This window comes from Sus scrofa, unplaced genomic scaffold (genome assembly GCF_000003025.6).
Source record: "Sus scrofa isolate TJ Tabasco breed Duroc unplaced genomic scaffold, Sscrofa11.1 Contig740, whole genome shotgun sequence".
Lineage (NCBI taxonomy): Eukaryota > Metazoa > Chordata > Mammalia > Artiodactyla > Suidae > Sus > Sus scrofa.
Window position 1 is genome coordinate 518,743 of NW_018085303.1, and position 22,117 is coordinate 540,859.

Sequence of the window (22,117 nt, forward strand, 5' to 3'; positions counted from 1 at the left end):
TCAATTCTTTCAAGGTCACTACTGATCTCTGTTTAGCTAAATACAGAAATTCTTTCTTTTCTTTTTCTTAAATTAAGAAGACTTTTATTATACATGTTTCATATTTACAATTATTTGAGGAATATTTATAGGCAAGGATTTCAATTTCAAATCTCCATTTTCATCCACGCACACATTCTACCTCACACTTAATCTTCTGGGTCAGCTTAACAGGAATGAGACAAAGGTACTGCTCTGTGAACAGAGAGCTTCAGTTAAATAGTCTCCTGTGTCAAGAACAGAGCTCAGGATGCTTCCTCTTAATTCTTCATACCTTGTGTACATAATGAATAAAACCTACAACTGAGACTTAGATTACCCTGACACATTTAATGGTTAATATTAAAATTGACTCCCATTTCTCAAGAAGTCATAAGAAGTGCACCCATATTTATAGACCCCATTAAATTATGCATAAATACAATCTGTGCATTCAGTAGTTTCTCAAAATGCAGAGCCTCCTCTAGGACTTGGGGTGACAGACAGCAACAAAACAAAACAAAACAAAACAATCCAAAACTTCATTCCTACCCTTTTCAAGTTTCCCCCAAACACCAAGGTGTGAGATAAACATGCAAAATAAACCTTCCATACCTTAAAGGAACAAGTCTTTTTTCAAAGTGAGTCCAATTTGAAGAAATTGGATTAAATTAAATTAATTAAATTGAAATATCATTAAAATTAATTAAATCATCAGCCGGCTTTGTTTCTACAAATTTTGTAAAATCCAAAGAGCCCCCTTGAGCAAGGGGTAAAAGTATGTCAAATGCCACCTATTAACCAGTTGCTAAGCAGATAGAATCTTTGCCTCCTAAGGGTGTAGGAATAGACCTGAAGAAGGTACATAAATACTTTTACCTTAACCCTGCAAGTTATTGTTGACCTGAATCACATGAATTTGACATTTCAACAGCTGAGTGTGTGTGTGTGTTTTCGTTTCGCCCAGGGAATTTATTTAAAAGGTTCAAAAACTTGTGGCACCACGTTCAGAAAAAGGAATGAGGCTCAAAAAATAAGATATAAGCTTAATAATAAAAAGAACCAGTACCTGTCATCTCACCCAGAGTTAAGGATGCACTTCAGTGCTCTCTAGAGAAATACAAGGAATCCAGGAGGAGATGTTTAGATTTGGAAATGGATCCCTTTCTAATGGGAATGTGGATAACAAACTCTGTCTCCCAGACAAGAGGGGTTCCAGGCTGTTTTGGTTGAGAATGGATTTGGAGTCTGTTTCCTTCCAAACTCTCTGGCCCTTGTTCATGCCCATTTTATTTCCTATGTTTCGCCATCTTCCCCAGGGCTTTGCTAGAATTGGCTGGACTCTAGTCTCCAGGATTCATACCTGATTTATCTGTGACTGTTAGGACATCTTTTACATAGTTCTGCACAACAGCCACAGTGGCACAGATGCCACTGATTACCTGTGGCTGCCAAACCCACAGGTAGTCAGGCTGATATGAGATGAGTAGTACTGGGGTGGGCCAGTTGTTCTCGTTGGGAATTCCCTCTTGATTGGTAGGCTTCATGAATTCCTTACACACTTGGCTGTGTGGCCAGCAGCATGTTTTTCCCAGTTGCCATCTCAGTCCATCTTCTGAGATGAGGTCCAGTTAAATATTTGGCCATGGATTTACTGGGAAATTCTGCCTCGAAGACAGAGACAACGTCCCAGGCCAAATGAACAGCCTAACCTTCTACTAAAGACATCAGGAGGGTTAATGTGAGCAGAAAGAGTCAACCCAATCTTGTCCAATTTCTAGTGCAAGGACCAGCCACCATTTTTAGATTTGGCTCTTCGGAGAACACCTCCCAGTAAAGAGGCATTTAAGCACTCAGGCAGGATAGTCGCCTCTGGATTTCAGCAATGGTCACTTTGTATTTAGATGTAGAACTGAGAAGGGACAGTATTCCAGGAACTGAGCAGAAGACCTCACTGGGATGCATCATAGCCCCCACTAGCTCCTTCTGACAAGGGAGACTCAAGGGGTCTCCTTGAGTCATTGAAACAGAATCTTTGTGAATAACTGATTCAGCATAGGTGGGTGCTGGTTGTCGACATTCTGCACCTCCTCCATCTGGTGCACCCTTCCTGGAGCCCGGGTTTTTGGCCAACCCTGAAGGGTCCATGGCAGGCAAAGAGGGCAGCAGCAGGTAGGCATCCCTATGGGCACTCATGGTGCCACAGTCCATGAGCTGTGTCATCTTCCTTCACTCATTATCTCTGCCTTTCAAAATCTTATATCATATTAAGGCCATTTATGATTACTATATTTTGTCTCCCGTCCCTTTTGTATTTACGTCATCCTTTTCCTTGACCCTTCCTCTTCCTTTCCTGATCTTTCCAACAGAATACAGTCTGTCCCAAGGTTGAACACCTATGTAATTTTGTTACTTCTTTTAAAATATGTATGCTCATCTATTTCCTCTGTATGTTTTCATTGTTTATTTCTAATTGCCCTTCTAAATTGCAGGCTACTTACAGATAAGCACTTTGTCTTGCTCATTTTAAAATTCTTATTCTGGTAGAAACTGAATTTGTAGACATTTTTGAATTATGTTTAATTGGGAAAAGAAGAAAGAAAGGATATATTTTCTCTTGCCTAGGTGATTTATACCTTTACAATATGGTAATTTTTGCATGATTTTTGGAAGTGTGAATCCCTAGATAGAAATGATATTTGTTAGTCCATAACATGAAAGGGCTTGTTAGCAAGGCCCCACTGGGGCAAAGTTACTCATCAATGAGAAATCCATTTTCACTTTCTCCTCCTTTTAAATAGAGTATAAAGTACAAGAAGTATCGCAAGCCATCTGAGAAGAACATATTTCTCATATCGTCATGATAAGTGCCTTCATGTGGAACTTATGAAATAAAAAGACTGGACAAATTCCAATTTGCTTAGTGAGTCTATATGGCAAATGAGTAGTGACTCATGTAAGTTTTAATACTTCTGCCACTTCAAATAGCTGTCTGTGAAAAAACTACTTTAATATAATTGTCTGTATTTTCCATTCTGTGAATGAGATTGAATTTGTTTCTCTATGTTTGAACTCCCTCTTAATATTCTAGAAGTGAATTCTTTTTTTCTATATGGTATTAAACTTCAGGACCTTTTCTGCAGACTCAGCCATGTTTATTCTAAGCTTATTCTTACAGTCATATGGTATGTAATACAGCGCCACACACACACAAAAAATCTCGCTGAACCCTATGGTTACATTTTATTTACCTTTTTTCAAAAAGCAAAAACCTTCTTTGGATTTCTTTCAGTTATTGAAAACAGGTGCTAATGTAAGTCTTTAGTAAAAGCAAAGTGGTATAAAGCAAACTTTGAATAAGCAGGAAATACCTGTAACTCTTTTAATCCTTACAGCAATCCTCTGAGCCACATTCTATTATTTCCCCCAATTTACAAGTACAAAAACTGAAGCATAGAGAATTTAATTAGCCTGCCCAAGGTCATACTGCTAAGAATTAAAGGAGATAGCTTTTGAAACCTGTCAGTATGACCCTAGAATTTCTTTCTAATTTCAGGAATTTAGAAATTGTAAGATGATGGGTAAACTTCTGTTTTTAGAATAAAACTATCATGCTCAGATGCAGAGATGAAAGCCAAGGTTATCCAGTCATGACAAAATAAATGATTGTATGCAATGTATATTTTGTGTGCTAATGAGGAACATAAATGTGTTGAATACAATGTGATACCTGGCTTGACTTTGGTCATTTACTCTCTCAATCTTACGATGCTTTTCCATTTCACTTTACAGGAACATTTCTGATCCAATTTCAGCAATTTGAAATCATGGATCAAGAAAATAAATCAGGAGTGACTGAATTTGTATTGCACGGTCTTTCAGGTCCTCGAGAGCTACAACTTTTCTATTTTGCATTTTTTACACTTTTGTATTTATCCATTGTGCTGGGGAACCTCCTCATTGTGCTCACAATCATCTCTGAACCTGCCCTGCACACACCCATGTACTTTCTACTCAGTAACCTCTCTTTCATTGATGTATGTCTGTCTACCTTTGCCACCCCCAAGATGATTGTTGACTTCCTTGAGGAGCACAGGACCATCTCTTTTGAGGGTTGCATGGCCCAGATATTCTTCCTGCATGTCTTTGCTGGTGGTGAGATGATGCTCCTTGTGGCCATGGCATATGATAGATATGTAGCCATATGTCGCCCCCTGCATTATGCGACCATCATGAGTGAGCGCAGGTGCACCAGCCTCGTGGTGGGCTCCTGGCTCATTGGGATTCTGCACTCAGTAAGTCAGCTGGTCTTCACAGTAAACCTTCCATTCTGTGGACCCAACCAAGTGGACAGTTTTTTCTGTGACTTGCCCCTGGTTATCAAACTTGCCTGCACAGACACCTTCACTCTTGAGGTCCTGATGCTTTCAGACAGTGGTCTAATAGCCATGAGCTCCTTTGTGCTCTTGCTGGTCTCCTACATGGTCATCCTGGTTACTGTGCAGCGGCGTTCCTCAGCGGGCATGGCCAAGGCAAGGGCCACCCTGACTGCCCATATAACTGTGGTGACCCTCTTCTTCGGGCCCTGCATTTTCATTTATGCCTGGCCTTTTAACAACCTCCCAGTGGACAAGGTCCTCTCAATATTTTACACTGTTTTTACCCCTCTTCTAAACCCCTTGATCTACACCTTAAGAAATAAGGAAGTAATATCAGCCATGCAAAAACTAAGGCATCGAGAGGTGAGTTCGTAATGGTCTTCCAGCTCTCCCTTGTGATCATAGCAACCCATTATAACAACAAGGTTAGTGTGTCTTCCTCTGTGAATTACTGTTATGCCTCAAATACCATAGGACACATTTTTTTTCCCTTTTCATAGTGCTTGCTATCATAACAGTAAACAAATTATCTTAGATGATAGGCAAACGGGATCCCCATTTTTTTGCTGTGATACAATTCTTCAAACTAAAGTTATTTATAATGTTGGGGAGGGGAGTATTTCCTCTTTTACCCCTTGTGAGTTCTTATGGCTGGATGAATAATAAAACTGATGCTAAACAGATTCACATGAGAAAAAGAAACACATTTTAATTCATGCTCCTGGAGATCTCACAGAAATGAAAACTAAGAAGCAGCCAAAGCAGGCAGCTTTTACACTTTTTAGACAAAGAAAAGATAAATTTTTGAGGCACTGACAGGACAAGAAAACTCAGGTTTGGGGTGCCCAATTAGTGAAGAATAAAAACAGAGTATGGGCTTGAGGTTGTAAATTAAACAACTAACAAGTTTTTTCATGTAGGTTTCTTGGCCAAATTCCCTATCTTTGGAAGTAAGGGTGTCCTTCTACTTACAGGGAGTGCACCATTCATATGAGAGATTTATTTCCTGCTTACAGGGAGACAGAAAGGAGGGTCAGAGTTTCCCTCTTACTCTGGCCATTTCTGAAATAACCTGAATTCAAAATAATATGCCATTGAGGCAAATTTTGGGGCAGCTTCTTATGGACCCCAATGATAATAAAATTTTATTTTCCTAAGGGAACCCTTGTACACTGTTGGTGGGAGTATAAATTGGTACAGCCATTATAGAAAACAATATAGAGGTGCTTCAAAAAACTAAAAATATAACTATCATCATAAAAATATAGCTAGCAACTCCACTCCTGAGTATATATCCAGAAAAAAAATTAAAGCACTAATTTGAAAAATACAGGCACCTCAATTATAACAGCACTATTTACAACAGCCCTGAGATGTAAGCAACCCAAATGTCCATCAACAATGAGGAGATAAAAAAGAGGTGGTGTATGTATATACAATGAAATATTACTCAGCCATAAAACAGAATGAAAATTCTGCCATTTGCAGCAATGTGGATGGACTTAGAGATTATTACGTTTTGTGAAATGTCTGCCAAAGAAAGATGAATACTGTATGATAACACTTACAATGCAATCTGAAAAAATAGTACAAGAGTTCCTGATGTGGTGCATCTGGGGCAGCTCCAGTCACTACTGAGGTGTGAGTTTGAACCCTGGTCTGTTATAGTGTGTTAAGGATCCAGCATTGCTGCAGCTGTGGCATAGGTTGCAGCTACAGTTCAGATTCGAGCCCTGGCCTGGGAACTTCCATATGCCATGGGTGTAGCTGAAAAAGAAAAAAAATGCAAACAAGGATATACAGCAAAACAGAAATAGACTTATAAGTATGGAAAACAAACTAGTACTGACCAGAGGAGAGAGGAGATGGGGGAGGGGAATTTTAAGGATATGGGATTAAGAGATACAAACTACTATGTAAAAAATAGATAAGAAACAAGGATATACTGTATAGCACAGGGAACTATATCCATTAGCTTGTAATAACTTTCAATGGAGTTTAATCTGAAAAAATCTGAAGCAGTGTGCTCTACACTTGAAATTAATATATATTGTAAATCAACTGTACTTCAATAAAAAGCTTTTTCCTATAAAATGTGTCTATTACATTCCTGCTTCTTCCAATAGCCTGGTAAATATGAAAATGTACAAAATACTAAAATAATGTCTGATGTTTAAATAATATTTTAAGGTTTCAGAAGAATAATTTACAGTTATTTTACAGCCATATTCTTATCTGGGATCACAAATTAGAGGTATCTATTGTCATAAATTTTTAAATGAGGAAAACTTCAGTTCTCACCAATTTCAGGTGACAGAATAAGACTTCTGACTGCAGACCTCATGCTCTCTCTCTGTCCTTTCTCTGCGTATGTATACAAATACAAACAATCATATTCCTTGCTATTCAAATTCTTTTTGTCTGAACTAAGGAACTGAATAGATTGAGGTCTTTTTTTTTTTTTGTATATAGGAATGGCATTTCTTGCAATGTGACTCTCACTATAAACTATCCAAACTTAGGGACTAAAAAGCAAATAGGTTATGTTGTAGAATTTATTATCTGAACTCAGAAAGCAAATAGATTCACATATTTGTGATGCTACAAATGCCAAAATTTGACCCACAAGTAATGTTTACTTATATCAGTGTATTAAATTGAAGTTTAGAATTGACACTTGAAGTTCATGGTTCCATGAGGACATACAAAAATAGACCTCTCTCCATACATAAGCAGAGGATTTTTCTAACAGTGTTAAATGCATGATTTTTCTCTGTGTATTCCCTTGCCTATCTTCATATCATGTGCTCTAATCTGCACTGACCAATAAAACATAATTGATAATACATTTTTCAAGACTCTCTAAAAGTATAAAATTATTATTTTGAATTTTCAAAAGACGTCTACATATTCATACTTAAATTTAATATTTAATTCTCATCGTAGTATAACTTCTTTTTTCACCAATTAGAAACTGAGAGTGTCATGAAAGTTAAGTTAGAATCATAATCATAATCAGAAAGTGGAAGAAATGATGCAAGTAAACTCAACTTCTGACTGCTAGCATTTCAAAGTAAAGCCATGCCCTAAGGGCAAGTTATGCTACTGAAATAGAGTATGTAGAAGAAATCATAGTATGGAAGAGGAATTAATACCAATTGCATTTTGAACAATTTTTTACTCATTTTCTTCCTCATAACTTCATCACTGTAAGCATCTGTTGATTCTTCTGTGCAACACAGAATTAAAAGATAATAACCTGACAATATAGGAAGGTGTTATATAATAATAGTAATGATAAGGCAAAGCATACACTTACTGACAAGAAATTTATAAATTGTGTCCTTATATATCATTTCAATTGATCCTCACAAAATATCCATGTATTATAAAGCAAAGATTACACATCTATTAACAGTATTGAAATTAAAAAAATTCTTCCTATAAAAATACTCACGGGAGTTCCCGTCATGGCTTAGTGGTTAACGAATCTGATTAGGAACCATGAGGTTGTGGTTTCAATCCCTGGCCTTGCTCAGTGGGTTAAGGATCCAGCGTTGCCATGAGCTGTGTTGCAGGTCACAGACATGGCTTGGATCCCGTGTTACTGTGGCTCTGGCGTAGGCCAGCAGCTATAGCTCCGATTAGACCCCTAGCCTGGGAACCTACATATGCCATGGGAGCAGCTCAAGAAATGGCAAAAAGACAAAAAAATAACTTATGAATTCTGGATACATTCTTTACAATAAACAAATGACATCATGTTATCTGAAACAGTGGGAGATTTGGGAGAGGAAAGTTTATGGAAAGTGACTGCAGGTCATGAAAATGATGGGCAATGCTTGGCTATTATGGGGAAATTTTCTCTGTGTGAGAGTTTGAGGTAGAATTAGACCTCTTAGTTCTGGGACTCTCAGTCAAATCGTGGACTAGAAGAGGGTACTAAAGAGCACAAGAAAAAGACCAAAATATTTGTCCTCACTCCTGGTTTATGTATAGAAAAAAATGATTCCTCCTAGAAATTATAATTATGGGATTACCTACATATAAGTTTAGAATTCGCATTTACATGCTGTGCAAAATCAGAAGAGCATTAACCTGAAAAATTGACGTTCAATGTTTGGAACTCTAGGGGCCAATGAAGTTTTGGGTGCTTTTGGAAAAGCAAAGACTAAAACCTCTGAAGGATCACAGTGGATTTAGGCCACATGAAGTCCTGATGAATTTGAGTTCACAGTCAAACTCACAAAACAGAAGTGAGCAGAGAAATAGACTTATGGTTGCAGAATGGACTCATGCTTTGCTTTCACTATGTTTTTTTCTCTTCTCCATTCTTGGCTTCTAGTAAATGGATTGAGTTTTTATTTCCTTTTGTTTCCCCTCTTAGTTCATAAATTATTATATTCTACTTTATTTTAGTGGCTCTCCTCACAACTTTAACATGCAAAAGTTGCCTTTTCCTCAGTATCACCATGTGCTCTAGTAGCAAGGACACAATATGTCTTTCATTCTCAAGGCAAAGTGTTTCTCATTTAGGAAAAAGAATATATTTTTTCCACATATGTTCCCTGGAGTAGTAGGTTCAATTATGTAAAATCCACATAAGATACTTTACATACCACCCAAGAGCTAAATGACCCTTTCTTTTTCTCCTATGATCCTATGGCCCTCATTGTAACTGTCAATAATGTGAGATGCTGTTTACTGTGTCCCAATGGGAGTATGTAGCTGAAGGTATTAATAATCCCCACTGGAAGATGAATCTTGGCTATCTATTACTAAAGGTCCAAAGCTTCATTTGGTCACTTAGATAAAACCATATGTTATTCCAATTTGACAAAAGAAATACGCATCTGTAAGTATCACCAGGTCAAAAAGATTAATTCCACAATAGAACAACTGATGAATTCAATTTATACTTCTGATATGCTTTATATGAGGTAGGTTGTATCTAACAAAGATATACATTAAAAATGGATTATGCTAGTTATGTTTTACATTATTACAGTGTGCCTTGGAACTCACAATTGGGAGAAAAATGTATTAGAAGTAAAAGAAAGTGAGCCAAGATGAGAATGTTCATTTATTTTAGCAGCTTTGGAGGGATTTGTGGGAAATTATGTGTAAGAAGATGATGTATTCTTGCACATATTATGACAAACTCTGTACTTAGAAAAATGCATTATGCCATGCTTACCTATCCCTAGAGAAATTAAATAAACATACAAATCAAAGCTATATATTTCTTTGTGGATACAGGCCTATGAAGTAAAACTATAAAAAAAATCATGGGAATGTTAAACACCAAATTCAGGTTGTAAGTTTGTAGCTGGTATATCTTGGCATAAATGATTTAGTTTACTTATTTTATACTTAAATTGAACCAGACAGGACTTATTTAACTCTATAAAGTACAAATTTCTTCTTTGTTAAGATTCTCATTATTTTAATCATTTTTTAAAAATTTGGTAAACCAACTATGGTTTATTTCCAATACCACAAATAAATAATTTTCTCTGTGCTGCAAAAGGATTATTTTATTATCTTTGCATTTGCTGGTTTGTTTATGGGCACTCTTTGGTGACTCAAAAATGAGCTTGTATTATTAGTGAGATGAAATGCTTTCTTCTATTAAAGATGAAGTTTATGTATGCAGTTTATGACTTGACCTTCACTGGGAAGGCCTCTATACACAGGAAGATTAGAACATAGAAATGTTAGGTAAAATGATATATATGAGGTGAAATATATTTCAGTTAGTACTGAACCAATTTATGTAGAATCTATTCCATGCAAATATCTATACTAAATCCTGTGCATGGTATACAAAAAGCACAGGAACTCAGGGATCTTTCAATGTGGTAGGGAAGTGATATTATAGAAAAATTCTTACCTTGGAAAAGCACATAAGTTCAAGCAAAGCATTATAATGATACTAGGAAGAGAGAAATTTCAGCTTAAGCTCTGTGAAGGCTTTTGGAGGAGATGATACCTGCACTGGAATAGACCATCTATTTGTGAAGGACATGAGAAAATGAATAGGCAGAGTCTACCAACTTTAAAAAGTTTTAACAATCTGATTTGGCTAGAGAGTAGTGTAGGTAAAACCAGACCAGACCAGGTTGTGTAATTTTCACATGCATAAAACTGTCAGAATACTTTTGGGATACTGGAATATGATGAGAAATGGTGCTATAAAATCTAAAGTCATTCTAGAGAGGTGATTATGGATGCCAAGAGGTGAATGGAATACCCAAGGGAGTGAGGGAACAAGGAGGAGCAAGAAAGAGAGACTACGAAGGGTACAGAGTAAGCGATGGAAAGGCACAAGATGCACAGCAGGGAAGGGATGGATTGGAAACCAAGGGAAAGCTATTGTAAGGAGTAATGCATGGATGAAGAAAGATGGTATTAAAAATTCTGAGAGAAAAATCAGAGCTGTTATACTGTTTGAGTATAACAAAATCAGCTTTTATAACTGATGTTTAAGGACATTTGATTTAAAAGTTTCCCTGACCGTGAAAGCAAAAGGCATAGTTATGTTAAGTTCTGAACAAATTTGGAAAAGAACTGGAGGGGAAACATATGGATATCCTTCAAGAAATTTCTTATTGAAAAAAAAAGATAAATTCAGGAAAAAAAAAACTCAAGAGGTTAGACATATTTACAGAGTTCTTTTTGCTCTTTGTTGCTTATTTCTCTAATGAGAGAGATCAAATACTTTGTGGGTAGATGAAAATGTTAAGTGAAAGAGGGAGAGACTGAAAATGAAACCTGAAGATGGCTTAACTCAGTGGTTCACAACTAGAGGTCATTTTGCTTCCCCCTTACTCCCACCCCAAATTTCACAACGTCTAGATACCTTTGTGGTTGTCACAACTTGGGGGAAAGTGCTACTGGTATCTAATGGGTACCACACAGGACAGTTCTGCATAACAGAGAATTGTCCAACCCTACATGTCAATAGTGCCAGAGTTGAGAAACCCTGACTTAGCAGAAGAACCAGTGTCTTGTAGTAGATGGAAAGATTAGAATCAATTCCAACTGTAGAATAGTGCAAATGCTATGTTTCATATCATTCAGTTCTAAAACAATATGATGTTATGGTGGAGAAAATTAGCCCTAGAGTGAAGAGTCCGAGTTCAAATTCTAGCTCATTGATTTACCAGCTATGTAACACCAAGGAAGTCCTTATCATTTCTGTAACTCTGATTTCCTAGTGTATGTTTACCATGTAATTTTATGGGAGGATTCAATTATGTACATAAGATGCTTATAACAGTGCCTGGCACTTTGCTTGCTCTGAGTAAGTGTTTTTTGTTTGCTTGTTTGCCTTTTAGGGCTGCACCTGTGGCATATGGAAGTTCCCAGGCTAAGGGTTGAATCAGAGCTGCAGCTGCTGAACTATGCCACAGGCACAGCAATGCAGGATCTCAGCCACATCTGGGACCTACACCACAGCTCACAGCAACATGGGATCTCTGACCCACTGAGTGAGGCCAGGGATCAAACCCATATCCTCAAGGATACCAGTCAGATTAATTTCTACTTTGCCACAATGGGAATTCCCTGAGTGTTCAATGCTATCTTTATTATCTAATTTCAGACTCCTCTAAGGTTTTGCAACTCTTACTATGTCTGAATGTCTGAAGGTTACTAGCTTGTCTGATGCTCCAATTTCTCCTCTGCAGCTCAGAAATAATAATAATACCTGTTCTACAGGTCTATTGTAAAGCTCACGTGATACAACACATAAAACATCTAACACAGTAGATGCTACTTACCAGGGTCTCAACAAATCTGTGGGGTTTTTTTCCCATTCTTTCTCATATTTTAAAATTACTGTTTATCATTCACTCAAAATCTACTTCATTCTTTTAATTTATACACATTTACACAATAAACATTTTCATTAGGTAGTGTTCATAATTTTAGGCAATAAACCCATATGCTTTAGCAAGAACAACTTTAGAGAAACAAAGCTAGTCACACATGGGAAAGGTAATAAAACAATTTATGGTATATTTCAGAATTATTCTCAATTATTGCTCTCTCATATACTATTATAATTGCTGACTGTCACTAACACATTCATTTAATTTTTATGGGACCTTTTAATAGTTTTCTCTGACTCCAGAAGTCCACAATAATGTATATTCAACATGTGGACCACTTGCGATGCTTCTCTGAACACTCCTCCAGTAAAAAATACAAAATGATTTTTTACTTGAAGGCTTCCCTGTGTGGATTGCAATTGCTAAAAGGAACTGACCAAAGTGTACGGAGCTTCAAATATCTGGGATGAATAAATTCTGGAGATCTAATACAGCATGGAGACTATAATTAATAATAATGTGTTATATCTAATATACAGCATGGTGACTATAATTAACAATACTGTCATATATTTAGACTCAGCTAAGAGAGTATATTTTAATTGTTTTTAAAAAGGTAACTATGCAGGGTAGTGGATATGTTAATATTAGCTTGATTGTGGTAATAATTTCACAAAGTATACATATACCAAAAGACCACATTGTATACCTAAGTAGATTAATTTTTATTTGTAAATTATAACTCAACAAAATTGGGAGGGGGAATGAGAGGTAAGGGTTTTATCCCAGGGATGGAGGAAGACTAAAAGCTTCTTGTATGAAATAAATAAGCAGTGAAATATGCATGTCTTATGTGGGGCTAAGATCACATCTCAGTCTTAGGTTCCTCACTCTGACTACAGTCAATGGTTAATTGTCAGAACAAACATAGTTCTAAAATAGAACTTTCTGAAAAGGCTTTTTTCTTTTTTTTTCAGTTCAATGGAACTGGATTTATACAGCAGGATTTATATAGCAGGATTATAGGGCAAGATTTTCCTGTATTTTACAGGGGAAAAAAAGTAGGTGCAAGTTTGAATTAATTATCAGAATTATTCTGATGCCAAACAGAATATATTTTAAGGCATACTGGATATTAATAACTCAATTATTTTTATTTCTCTAGTCTAAGACAACTTTTCTACTCTTTTACTAATTATAAAGATGTGTTAATAATAATGGTCATGGAGGACAACAAATGGGGACCGTAAGTTATCCTAAACCTACTTTTGATGGGCGAGGAAAATGGAATCTTTAGGTGCTGCTTCTTAATAATCAAGCAACTATGAATTTTAGATAAATAAGATAAACATTTTAAGAAATTATACATATGAGTAACTGACGAACTGTGTTGCAACTGTGGAACTGGATAACATATATTCCACAGCATCTCCTTAGGAGGAACTGTTTAACTTGTGTATGAGTTGCATTAGCAGTAAGGAAAATTTTTGTTAACATGGGGATACTTAACATATTAAGAACAACTATTGTATTACAATGACTTTGATAGAAAAATATTATGAGTTATCTTTAAACATAAAATTAGGTAGGTATTTTCATCACCTCTCAACTTTTTTGAGTGAATCACCTCTCAACTTTTTTGAGTGGAATTAAAGTTCAGAAAAATTAATTATCCTGAACTCAATCAGTATGATTTGACATTACACATAAACATCAAGCCATTAATAGATCTCAGAAAGATAAAGAGAATGTGGTACTCAAAGATTTGTTGAAATTAATGATGGAAATGACCACAAGACCAACAGATCTAAATTTTTTTCCCAACCTACAAACCCTCTGAAGTTGGTTTCAAACCTCTCCTCTAGCGTTGTGATCACAAGTCAGCTCCTGAGTGAGCCTGTTTACTACAGTATGATAGATTACTAAGACTATCCCAAAACTCAAGGAGTTATGACACTGATTAAAGGATTTCCACATTCTCATAAGCTCTTTCCAGCTCTCCAGATATATTAGGATGGTCTCTTCAAAATCTTTCATTCAGTAAATATGCATTATATCTGGAATCACAGAATCCTTTACATTAAAAGTGTTCTTTGTTCCGAATTCTGATCCTTCCCTATTTCCCCTCCTTCAGGATTGTTTCAGAGCAAGCCTGCAGCCTGGATCCATGGATAAGGTCAATTCTTCAGTGGTGTCTGACTTTGTATTGCTGGGACTCTCTAGTTCTCAGGAACTTCAGCTTTTCTTTTTTGTTTTCTTCTCTGTGTTGTATGTGGTCATTGTGCTGGGAAACCTTCTTATTATCCTCATGGTGACTTTGGATAACACACTGCACTCCCTGATGTACTTCCTCTTGGGAAACCTTTCCTTTGTGGACATCTGTCAGGCTTCCTTTGCTACTCCTAAGATGATTGTTGATTTTCTAAGTGAACACAAGACCATCTCCTTCAGTGGCTGCATAGCTCAGATTTTCTTCATTCACCTTTTTACTGCAGGGGAGATGGTGCTGCTTGTCTCCATAGCCTATGACAGATATGTAGCCATATGCAAACCTCTACACTATGTCATCATCAAGAGCCAAAGGACATGCATTGTACTGGTAATGATCTCATGGGCTGTGGGCTTGGTGCACACACTCAGCCAGTTATCATTTACTATGAACCTGCCTTTTTGTGGACCCAATGTAGTAGACAGCTTTTTCTGTGACCTTACCTGAGTGGCCAAACTTGCCTTCCTGGACTCTTACATCACTGAAATACTCATTGTGGTCAATAGTGGAATCCTTTCACTAAGCACTTTCTCTCTCTTGGTCAGCTCCTACATCATTAGTCTTGCCACTGTCTGGTTTAAGTCTTCTGCTGCAATGGCCAAGGCATTTTCTACTCTAGCTGCCCATATCCAAAGTAATATTATTCTTTGGACCTTGCATATTCATCTATGTGTGGCCCTTTACCACCTACCCTGTGGATAAAGTTCTTGCCATATTTTACACCATTTTTACTCCCATTCTAAACCCCATTATTTACACACTAAGGAACAGAGATATGAAGACTGCCATGAGGAAAATTATGATGTATTACTTGAGGCCCAAGAAAATTTCTGAAATGCCACTAGTACTGAGGAATTCCCTTTAGTAAGACATGTTCATGTGGCATATCTTAACTGTGGTGAAAGTAATAAAGAAGATGGTATAGAGATTATTTAATTGATATTGACAAGTCTTTTTCTGAGTATCATCTAAGCAAAAGTTAAATATCCAAAACAGTAAAAAATACATCATGATTACTGATTTTGGAGAGAAGTTATGGAATGACTTTCTATGGATAGCGTAGATTCATTGACTGCTTTAGTTACAGATAAATAGAAGTATGATTGAAAAAAGAATGTGAACCCGATTCTTTGGTGGGGATAAATTTAGACATTTTCCTGATCTTATGAGTTTCCTAATTTGCATGCCTAAATATCAATATACAAGGATGGTATTAAAAAATCTGAAACCAAATTTTCCCAACCAGGGGACAGCCACTCCACTGATTTAAGATCAGTGCATAGATGTAAGTGAAGCTTCTTAGGTAATGAGATCCCTCCCCCAACATTATTTATGCCTATCCCATGTTATTTTCCAATAACTAACAGTGCATTAAAATATGGAATTATATGTAATCAGAAGTTTGCTTTTCAAATATTTCATTTAGTAGGCTTTCTTTGATCAGTTAAGCTAATTCCAGTTCCTCTGAAGTTACGTTATAGAAGAGACAGGAGAATATTTAAAGCTGACCAATTCAACATGGACTTTTCTGTCTGTGCTATAAAGAGCTATGTAGCAGTCTTCCATTTGGACCGAATAATACATTCTTAATGATAATTATCAATGTTAAATATATATCCAAATTGGTAACCAGGACCCCAGAGCTAGATCTCTGCTTTTGACTCTAGGGATAATTAGGGGGGTTATTAATATTGATTAGAGTTTCTACATTTACTTTCCCAAATTTTTCAATTCATATGAGGCAGATAGATTTCTTGAAATATTAGCCTCTCTTCTATGCTAAGAATGAAAACTCTAGTTTTGCACTTTGTTGTTTGCTTTCTTATCCTCCCATTTCCAGCTAATCTTTTCTGAGTCTGTCCCTAATAGAATCATCATTAAGTAAAATTAAAGAAACCTTGGAAATTTCCTTTTCTCCCACCCCACTCAATTTTTGCTCTCTCTTATAGCAGTCTAGTTCTTCTGAGATCTGATATGCTTTGCTCTTTTCTACTCTCAAAATCTACCTTCCTGTAAAAGTAATTTACACTTTAGTATAAATTTAAACCCATAAATTACCATTCCTCCAGGAATGTGACATATTGATTTCTTTCTAATTTTAGAATATAAGTCCATCCATAGCTAGAGAAGAGTCGGTAGATTGGATCTAGAACAGGAACAAGAAGAGATTGCACCAATGTTCCCTGACTTCATAGTACACAGGCCACCGCATATTCTGTTCACAGAATGAGGGCTGGTGTTATAATTGTTCTTCTTGAAGAAAAGGCTGTGCACTCTACGATTTCCTCCTAATAAGCCTATAGTACTAAAGTATTAGGAAGGTAGGATTCATTAAAAAGCTTATTAATGCCATGCTTTTTTTCCTATTTTTATTTTTATTTTTGTTTTTGTCTTTTTAGGGTTGCACCTGCTGTATATGGAAGTTCCCAGGCTAGGGGTTGAATCAGAGCTGAGAATTGATACACTAAGAATTTCAGAAATTATGTAACCTGGTTAGCTATACTAGTTGTTAGTTACTTAGGCACTCATAACATTCTTTCACTCAGAGGTGATTTTGAAAATATGATTAATCATAGCTCTCCTTCCCCCACTCAAACAGCATAAACGCACATAGGATTTCCTATACATAATATTTATTACTCCAGAAATTGATTTTATTCATTAAAATTGAATATATACTAAATTTAAAAAAAAATCTTTTTTTCTCTTTCTCTCTCTTTTTTTTTAATAGCCACACCTTCAGTATATGGAAATTCCTGGGCTAGCGGTCAAATTGGAGCTGTAGCTGCAGGCCTGTGCCATAGCCATGGCAACACTAGATCTGAGCCACACTGAGGCTTGTGGCGATGCTGAATCCTTAACCCACTGAGTGAGGCCAGGGAGCAGACCTTCATCCTCATGGGCACTATGCTGGGTTCTAACCCACTGAGCAACAATGGGAAATTCCTTTCCTTTTTTATTTTTAGGATTTTTATGTAAAATTAATAAAATTTTGCTAAAATAATATAGATAAAACTTGTGCAAATAATTTAAATTTTGTCCAGTTCTACATTTTAATGTGAAGGCAGGTAGCTTTTAGTTTAAGACAACTTTGCAGAGTGATCTTTGACATTGAAATCTATGTGCCATTTATGATACTGAATTAAGCTTAAATTTTTACCTTAATGGACTTTCTGAAATAAAATAAGTATTAAGAAATGGAGTCTGAACTCCCACAGCTAATTCACAGAAGAGGATATGTTTGTCTCAGAGGACTCCAAATTTTCCCAGACTCTGAATTTTTTCATATAGACTCACTTACATTGTTTTGAAATAAATGAAGTATCTTTGTGAGGTCTCTTCCAAGAAGAGATAAAGTACTATCAATATCTCTACTGAGTTTTTCCAAAGAATGTCTGGAAAGCCAGCAAGTTTTCTTGTAGTAGAGGAAAACACATTTTATTCTTAATTCTTTAGATAATCTCTTTATACACTGGATATTTAAGGTCCTACGTTTAAATGTTGATGAAGTTGACAATGATCTTAGCAGTAAGTAGATACAATTTCAGAGTGGTTAGAAGAATTTCCAGCTAACATATGCCAAGAAAAAGAACAATGGTCACAATAATATGTGCTGTTTCTTTTCAGCAAAAATGTAACAAGAAAAGTTACTTTGGCTGAAGAAAATTACAACTACTTCACTTAATATAAAGTACATTTTTCCTTTGTGTATTTATTGACAAAGAACTATATCAATTATCAGCTTATTATCTTTCAACATCAAATTCACCTTCACTGGCCTGCTTTTTTGTGATACTGTAACTGAGCAGGGCTCTATGGAGCTCCTGGGCATAAAAGCCCTTCTGGGTCCCACATTTCTTGTTTTTAGGAAATGGGCCTCATTCAGCCTTTCTGACCATCTCTGAGTTCTGAGGGAACAGGTTCAGACAGTTGCTGATAAGAGAAAGATGGGGATGCAGAGACAAGGGAGTGATAGTCAAGAAACAATAGTACAGCCTTGGGGCAGGATCCTGGTTCCCTCTCAAGGGATACACATAACGATGTAGGTATTTTATAGACCTAAGAGAAAAGTTATATTCTGTATGCTTCTTTCAGAAGTGAATATTTTAAAAGTTTAGAGTCCTTCCTTGTCCTTCTCCCTAGCTTAATTGGACCTAAACATAATATCCCATAAGCTAAAGATCAGGCACCATGAACATAATTGCCTGTGGCTTAAAGATTATTAGCATGTGACTTTTTCAGGAACTTTCCTAGTTTGTTCTAATCTCTGATTGATATGCCCTTTTGCAAGTACTGTTATTCTAGGCAATAACCCAGAAGACCACCACCATGATCATGCCAAGATCTCCTGATGCCAGCTTCGATGACTAACATCCCCCCAAAGAAAGAAGAATGCATGTTTGCCCCAATCCTGATTCCTATCTGAAAGCCTGTTTTTCTCCTTTTACTATAAAACTCCCCTCAATTCATCCCAATGGAGGGCACATTCTTTAAGGCATTTTGCTTGCTGTGACCTCCTTTTCCTGGCAAAGTGATAAAAGCTATTTTTTTCTCCTTCACCCAAAACTCTCTCTTCATGTTTCTATTCTGCACCTTGGGACAGAGGCTGAGTTTCAGCAACAATACTGGAAATGAACTTTAAACCTTTCTTCTTTGTGATTATAAGGGGCAGGATGAACATTTAAGAAGGAATGGACTTCTCTTCTTGCTTCCAGTGTGCTTAATTTCTTCCTTTATTTTTCTTTTTAGGGTCCTACCAGCAGCATATGCAGATTCCCAGGCTAGGGGCTGAATCAGAGCTCTAGCTGCCGGCCTAAGCCACCACAAGAACTCTTTAATTTCTTGTTCCTACAGTGCAGCTGCCAGTGATTCAAGGAAACCCAGTGGCTCTCACCCCCTAGAAAGTATTGTTGCCAGCCTGAGCTTTAAATTCTCTGCTCCCCATTTTCCCTCCATCTGTACATCAGCTAAGCCCAGGGTAACCCAGAGAACACCTCATCCACCTCATCATATCTTTTGAGTTTTGAAACTCACCCATGCTTATTATTTCCCTGGGTTCTCTCCCTCAGCCCTCAGGTATTCTTTGGAGTACTCTTTTATCCCCTCAGTATCTACTACTTATTGTCAGTTCCTAAGTCTTTATAGTAAATATACCCTGTTCAAATTACCATTGTGGTTTTTGTACCCCAACTAGACTCTGGCAGATATAGAAATTTTAAGCATTTTGAAGATATTGGGAAAAAACAGAAGCATCCAAAAGAGTCTAATAAAATACCTAGGATCTATCTGGCAAAAAAATGTCAGCAGTATCCTATATTTACACACTTAAGTGAAATTCATTTAAGATACACTTCAAAACAAGAAATTCTGGCATCTATGAAGTGGATGGTATCATTTGTCAACTCACTATTTCAAATTTCTCTGTTCTAAGCCAGTGTAACAATTTTCATAGATTAACCAAAAATTTTTGTTTGGTTTTCCACATCATTCATACCTTTTTTTTTGAAGTGTGGTAAGAAGGCTTTGATATAATTAGGGAAGATTAAAAGCATATATAACTCATAATCCTTCAAGTTTGTAGTAAAATTTCAATCTTAAAGTGCTTTTCATTAAATGATCCAAACTGAGGAAATTTCAACTTGAAAAGAGAAGTCTGCTTCTTATCTTTACCCTCTATTAGGAGCCTTACCAAACCAGAAGAAGCATCACTTTGTATTTTTAAACTTGTGTGTCATACATTCAATGATAAAAACAAACAAAAATAAATCCAAGAGTTCACAGACTTTAAGAAAGTTTTTTTCATGAAATATTTCAAATCATTCTAGTTTTCAGTGTTCCAAAGGGAACATCTGAAATACAAGTAACAATAAATTTTCAGTTTAGTTTCTACCTTAGGGAAACTATATAAGGTGAATGATATAATCATATTATAGCTTGAATTGAGACATTTTGCACAGTAGAATACCATGTTACATTTTGTTTAAAATAAAATAAATCCTAAAATGATTTGGTAATAAACTTTTTTATGCAGGCATTTAAAAATAATAGAATAATATGAAAAAAGTCTTTCATTTTGTCTGGTCCACAGATCTCTGTAGGTTTTTCATGCACCACAGGCAAGGAAATATATTTAACTATACAAAATATGGTAAAAAAAATGTGGAAATTTTGGTAAATGCGAAAATAACTTCTCAGCTGCTTATCAACCAAATTGGGTTTGAAAAATGACTACATTACAATAGAATACATTACTTGCTTTTGATCAGGTCCCCAAGCTCTTTAAAGTCTTTCAATTCCTATTCATTGTTCTCAGGATAAAAGGGGAAAAAACCCTCTGTGACTTGGCTAACAAGGCTGTGTATGATTTGGTTCCCTACTTAAATCACCACACTACCACATACCATTATTTGAAAACATATTTCTCCCTGACTGAACTAAACTCTATGAAAATAGGTAATCTCTCTGTGCAGAAAATATGACAGGACTTTTGCAGCATTGCTTCTTATTTTCTCAATATTCAGATTATCAAAAACTATGTCGGGAAAGAAGAAATTTTCCCCTACACTTCTAGATTCTTAAGGCTGGTTTAAGAATTAAATTGACATGAGGCATATTAACAGGAGAAAACCAAACACATTTTAATAATATATATATACATGGGGGAGACCTAGGAAAACTGAGTAACTCGCCAAAATGGTTGAAAACCTTCATTTTAATATTGTCTTCACTAAAGACAAACAAGAATGTTGGGGGTATTAATTTGGGACTTCAGAGAGGAGGACGGCAATTCACGTGGAAATGGAAAAGCAAATGTTTGGAAAACACATATTTGGAGGGCCATGTACAGGCAATAGGTCATTGAGAGAAATTTTAACAAGAGTTTGCTGTGTCCTCCCTGTCTACACATTTAAATTATCTATGATGAAAGCTCCCTTCCTGGAAGAGATCCTCAACATTCTCTAGGCAGTTAAAGTTTCTTCCTGAGTCTTTTTCATTTTAATTGTTTTCATCTCAAGATAATCCACATGCCAAATAAACATTTTGGGGTGGCAAATTTTTCTCCCCTGCAACTACTTTGATTGTAATAATCCTTTTCTTTTCATTCTTTCTTGCTTTTTTTTTTTTTTTTGCAGCAAAAGAAACTAATTCTGACCAGCCTAAGCAGAAAGTAACTAGTACAAGGAGTTAGTGTAAAGAAAAAAAAAAATGCTGCCCTTCACTTCAGTTAGAAAGGATCAAGCCATTAGCCACTGCAGTCATCCACTGACTGTGCACCTGAGGGGAATTTAGAATGGAGAAAAACAGGAAGCCTGCTGTGCTTGGATACTGGTCCCTAGGTAGTTAAGATGCATATTTTAAGAAAACATTTCAGTGACCCCAGATTCTTGCATCTTCCCATACATAGAAAAGCACTAAAATCATTAACTTCAGATCTGTTCTTTGTGATTAGCAGTAATCCTTTTATGCTTGACTACATGTTTTTCTCAGCAAAAATTATATATATATATATATATATATAATTTATATTATATAATTATATTTACATATGCCCTGGTCTTCTCTTACTTCTTCAGAGCAATCTGAAAAACTGTCTCCCAGGCTATAGTCCTCAGGGA

At 36.2% G+C, this 22,117-nt stretch overlaps 1 protein-coding gene and 2 pseudogenes across 1 annotated transcript; 2 read left to right on the forward strand and 1 right to left on the reverse strand.

Annotated features, from left to right (window-relative positions):
* Positions 1–1,307: 1,307 nt before the first annotated feature.
* LOC100157911 lies at positions 1,308–2,241 on the reverse strand (annotated as a pseudogene).
* Positions 2,242–3,845: 1,604 nt separating this feature from the next.
* Positions 3,846–4,772, forward strand: LOC100513800 (olfactory receptor 4K15-like). Its single transcript, XM_003128599.1, has one exon. The coding sequence runs from the start codon at positions 3,846–3,848 to the stop codon at positions 4,770–4,772; it is 927 nt and encodes a 308-aa protein (XP_003128647.1).
* A 9,627-nt stretch (positions 4,773–14,399) lies between these two features.
* On the forward strand, positions 14,400–15,366 carry LOC100152672 (annotated as a pseudogene).
* The last annotated feature ends 6,751 nt before the right edge of the window (positions 15,367–22,117 follow it).

Bases quoted from the DNA above. Each gene is read 5' to 3' on its own strand.
- LOC100513800 (XM_003128599.1), top strand. From the start codon at position 3,846: ATGGATCAAGAAAATAAATCAGGAGTGACTGAATTTGTATTGCACGGT.